General features: G+C 39.4%; 1 protein-coding gene across 1 annotated transcript; it reads left to right on the top strand.

Annotated features, from left to right (window-relative positions):
- The first annotated feature begins 573 nt into the window (after nucleotides 1-573).
- Nucleotides 574-4,582, top strand: nccrp1 (P1, F-box associated domain containing). Its single transcript, XM_053484784.1, has 6 exons — nucleotides 574-773; nucleotides 1,880-1,966; nucleotides 2,231-2,327; nucleotides 3,662-3,757; nucleotides 3,904-4,042; nucleotides 4,227-4,582. The coding sequence occupies exons 1-6, from the start codon at nucleotides 632-634 to the stop codon at nucleotides 4,374-4,376; spliced, it is 711 nt and encodes a 236-aa protein (XP_053340759.1). The 5' UTR covers nucleotides 574-631; the 3' UTR covers nucleotides 4,377-4,582.
- The last annotated feature ends 374 nt before the right edge of the window (nucleotides 4,583-4,956 follow it).

Here is a 4,956-nt window from a genome sequence, read left to right as displayed (position 1 = left end):
GAATGACAGAAAATGTTTGAGAACCACTGAATTAGCCTAACCTGCATCTCTTTGAACCGTGGGAGGAAACCCACCAAGCATGGGGAGAACATGCAAACTCTGGAATCGATCCTGGCCAGGAATCGATCCCAGACCCTGGAGGTGCAAGGCGACAGTGCTAACCACTGCACTACTATATTACTGAACTCATTCTCCAACATTCTAATTTCCTGAGATACTGAATTTGGGGTTTTCATTAGCTGTAAGCCATAATCATCAAAATTAAAAGAAATACAACCCTTGAAATATATCCGTCTGTGTTTAATGAATCTATATATGAGTTTCACTTTCTGAATTGAAATTTTGAAATAAATCAACTTATTGATATTCTAATTTAATGAGATTCACCTGTGTGTGTATAATAATCGTTAAACTCAGTCATTAAAGTGATTTTATAATTTATTGTGATTTTCTGAAGTAAACTATAAGATGAATATCCCTGAAGAGCACACACAGTGCGGATTGGGACACAGCCCTGAGGCGGGTGGGCGTGGCAAGCAAGTGATAAATGAATTCAGCTTCTTCCTGCTTTCCGACCCGGGAGAAGCTTCAGAGAGAGAGACACACACACACACACACAGAGACGTGTTCAATGGCGGAGTGGAAGCAGAAGTGTGATTCGGAGTGGCAGCTGGGAGCTAACGGGGTTTCTTTACCGGACACCGTGGACTGGAAAACAGTGTACGAGAGGAAACCACTGGGGCGGAATTTACTGAAGAACCCGTCGCCGTTCGGTAAGACAGTGACGTCACCGAACATCTGCGCAGTCCGCAAACGTTACATTGTTTCATTAACTCTTCTGCACTAATGTATTCAAACAAGGATCAGTTTCTGATGTTATTTTTTATGTTACACATTTAATACAGAAATGTGTGTGTGTGTGTGTGTGTGTGTGTGCGCGCGCGCGCTACTTCTGAAGTTTATGCAACATGGAAGTGACCAATCGTTCTTCCCTAAGAATGTCGAGTTATTAACTTCAGCTGTTTAAGACAGATGATTTTATTTTTACCCCAAAATGGCTATTTTTCAGCTTTATACTGTCTCCCTTCAAACAGTAATCATTTAAAACGCCAATTATTTATATTTCTTTATGAGTTTATGGTACTTAAATTGGTGTAAGCTTATAGAAGCATATGACCTGTAAAAAGTGTTGCTTAAATAATTTTTTGGTAAAAGCTTAAAAAGAAAGAAATATCTGTAGTGTCCGTAACCATGTCAAATTCATTTTCTTTGGAATTTTGCATTTTAGAATAAGACACCTTTTCAGGTTATGGTCTTTTCATGTGAAATCTATATCAGCCAAGTTTCATCTGAATGACAGTTTTTTAAAAAGGTTACAGGCACTAAAACATAAAAGGGCATTAAATTGTACTTTGTATTTTCTTTTTATCTGATAAAATTATAGATGTGTATGCGTATTTAGAAAAAAAAATATGGATCAGGGGATAAGAAGCATTAAGTATTATGAAAAATGGTGTTTTATAATCCTATCTGAAAAGACACTGTTTAACACCGATACCATGTTTTAGCTGAAACTAAGTATTTGCATTGTGACCCATGTTAAAGTTTACATTTGAGGAAAAAAAAAAAAATATATATATATATATATATATATATATATATATATATATATATATATATTTCCTAACTTGTGCTTTTGGAGATTTTATCTGAACAAACTAATCTACACACTCATTTACTCACTCACTCATTTACTCAGTGTGACTAGCGGATCCCATACTGCTTTGGTTTGGGTGTGTCTCTACGATTATGCAATAGGAATTTCAGGGATGAAGAAACTAGTGCTTGCTTTAACACAATCCTCTCCTGGTTTGAACAGGATTGACTCATGACACGCCTCCGCCTGAGCGCGAGTTCACGGGACAGCATCCGGACCCTGACCTGCCACCGCAGTTTGAACCGACCGGTAAAACAATGGATAGATAAAATTACTGTCTATTTTTAAGGCTTTTTTTCCCCATGAAATTGTTTGGAAATATCGCCACTTTATCTTCTTCACTTTTTACTATGAATTATTTTACACTACAATTCACAGTCACTTCAGTTCAGTTAAAAATGAATACAATAAACGAACAGTTACACAAGGCAGCGCATGGCTTCTGATTTTATATATTTATGAATCCAGCTTGCAGACACATGCCATTATTCTTGTACCACGTCTGTTTTCCAGGCGATTTCTCAGGTTGGAGCACGAGTTCAGAGCGGCTGCCCCTGGACACCAGCGGGATTCCACCAGGTGTTGTGATCTGCTATCTGCCAAGCTACAGGTGGGTGCGATATATAGATACGTAAAGACTTTATTGCACTTGTGGACGTCACGTGCTGCATTGGACTGTGCGTTACCTACTTACTTAGATCTGACATTAGAGTTCAGGGAGTTCATTGTCCTTAAACTCGTTCAGGATAAAAAATGCAAAATGCATGCAGAGGTAAATAAGTATAAAAAAAAGTAAAAAAAAAAAAAAAAAAAAGTAAAGTGGTTAGTGTTGCGCTTACTGTTATTGCAATACACAGTGCTGGAGTTTATTCTGCTTCTCAAATAATAAAAACAGAAGAGAAGACTAACGTCTGTCTCCTCTTTACACTCTCGTTCAATTGATCTTAAGATGATTAATGAATTGTGTATAAAGCACACGGTTAAAGATTATATTGTCATTAACGTGTCCCTGCATTCAGGGTGTAATTTCTGTTTTTATAAAGCTATCTTAAACTAAGGCCACAGTACACGACTTTAGACAGGATTTCGTATGGGATTCAACGTCGTGCCAAGTCCGTCTCAGTCTACACAAGTTGCAGCCAGTTACTAGGCGTGGCAAGCTGAACGGGGGGGAAACAGACTTGAATCAGCAAGCGTATAAAGGGAACAAGACACAAAACAGACTTCTCCAGACAAGAGTTAAGAAAGAAAAGTTACCCCATGTGCCTGGTTGCTTGCATGACCGCGTGAAGTAGAAGTGAAGTAATGGCAAGCGTTTTATTTGTTGCTTTTTTTTCCCCCCACAGCACAGATGTGCATGTTAAAAATCTGCTTATTTTCCTAAAAATAAATAATTTATGTTTTTCTGTATAATTTACTCTGTCCGACAAAAGAATTTGTGCAGAGAGTTTGGCTTGGGTTTGGCGTCTCTAAAAGTTACAACCATCTTTAAAATAAAAATTATGTTTAGGGAGGTCTATATTATGGCGGCACGGTGGCTTAGTGGTTAGCACTTTCGCCTCACACCTCCAGGTCCTGGATTCCACGTTGGGCCTGTGTGCATGGAGTGTGCATGGAGTGTGCATGGAGTGTGCATGGAGTGTGCATGGAGTGTGCATGGAGTGTGCATGGAGTGTGCATGGAGTGTGCATGGAGTGTGCATGGAGTGTGCATGGAGTGTGCATGGAGTGTTGACCGGAGGCCCTACCACAGTTGTACGAAATGGGAATAAATACAGTGGTCACCATTGACCTCCAGGGTCCCTAGTTGGACTACAGAGGTTCCCGGATGGATGGATGTTTGGATGGAGGTGTATATAGATTTAACCTGTACCAACAAAATAAATATAACAATAATAACACTGTCTGATTTTGGATGATCTCACACCATGTGGTTCCCTCTCAGCTGGTTCTCCTTGGAGCAGCGAGTCGATCTGAAAGCTGAAGGATTGTGGGATGAATTACTCGACTCGTTCCAGCCAGACATCGCTGTGGAGGACTGGTGCGTTACCTGACGTTATAAACATTTACTACAGCCGTGTTTAGTAGAGCTGGTGAGGGATAAACACTTATTACAGGCATGTTAAGGTGCTATTATGTATGTGTGTGTGTGTGTGTGTTTGTGTGTGTGTGTGTGTGTGTGTGTAGGTATGAGGAGAGTCAACTCCATAAATCTATCTACGAGCTTCATGTCAAACTCTTGGCTGCTGACGGCCAAACGGTGATTAAGGAGCACACGTGCAGCCCCACAGAGAACTTGGACGTCTACTCTCACACGTGGAAACAGGTCTCTCTTTCACACACACACACACACACACACACACACACAACCACACAGAATACAAATCTGCCTTCTAAATCATAAATCCTCCAATTTTTCCAACCATATTCTATTGCATATTAAATTAAAAATCTAACCTTGTGTGTGTGTGTGTGTGTGTGTGTGTGTGTGTGTGTGTGTGTGTGTGCAGGTTTCGCACGTGTTTTCAGGCTACGGGCCCGGCGTGAGATATGTTCTCTTCCAACACAAAGTGAAAACTAAGTTCATGGTCGAGTTCTTCGGCACTGTGGTCACCGGGAGCTCTGTTGTCGTCAAGCCGACCAAATCCAGCCCAAAATAATACACTGCAACGTGATGTTTACTGTATGATTTCATCTGAAATTGATGATGCAGCAGTGAGAGAAGGCACTAATACACAACACTCGCTTCTTCTGTAACGCACTATTAACATGTAAGGACGAAGGATTTATGTACAGTACGAATTCAGCTCGTCTTAAAAAAAAATGGATTGCACTTTAATAAACCAAAGAATTTCACAACACCAAGGATTGGCATTATTGTTTTTATTTACTTATTATTTTTATTTACTTATTATTTACCTGTCCACTATGGCAGTTCTTTAACATGATCAGCCAAAAGAACAGCAACCAAAAGCACATTTTATTTCCAAGTCATATGTGGTGGATGTTATACTTCAATTCAGCCAGCAGGGGGAGACAAATGCAACAAAAAAATACATCTCGAGCCTTAATTATCTGCAATATGTATACAGAGTCAAGAGAAAATAGTATGATGTATATTATCTTAATATAATATTATACTATATATGTGTGTTTAAAATGTTTATACTAGTTTGTAATTTCCCGAAGTGTATACATTTTTGGCTGAGTCTGTATATAGGCCTGGGCGTTAAAATCTGG

Source organism: Clarias gariepinus, chromosome 24, assembly GCF_024256425.1.
Source record: "Clarias gariepinus isolate MV-2021 ecotype Netherlands chromosome 24, CGAR_prim_01v2, whole genome shotgun sequence".
In the NCBI taxonomy this organism is placed as follows: Eukaryota; Metazoa; Chordata; class Actinopteri; order Siluriformes; family Clariidae; genus Clarias; species Clarias gariepinus.
The sequence above is the reverse complement of the archived record's forward strand: the minus strand, read 5'-3'. Positions and strand labels throughout refer to the sequence as shown.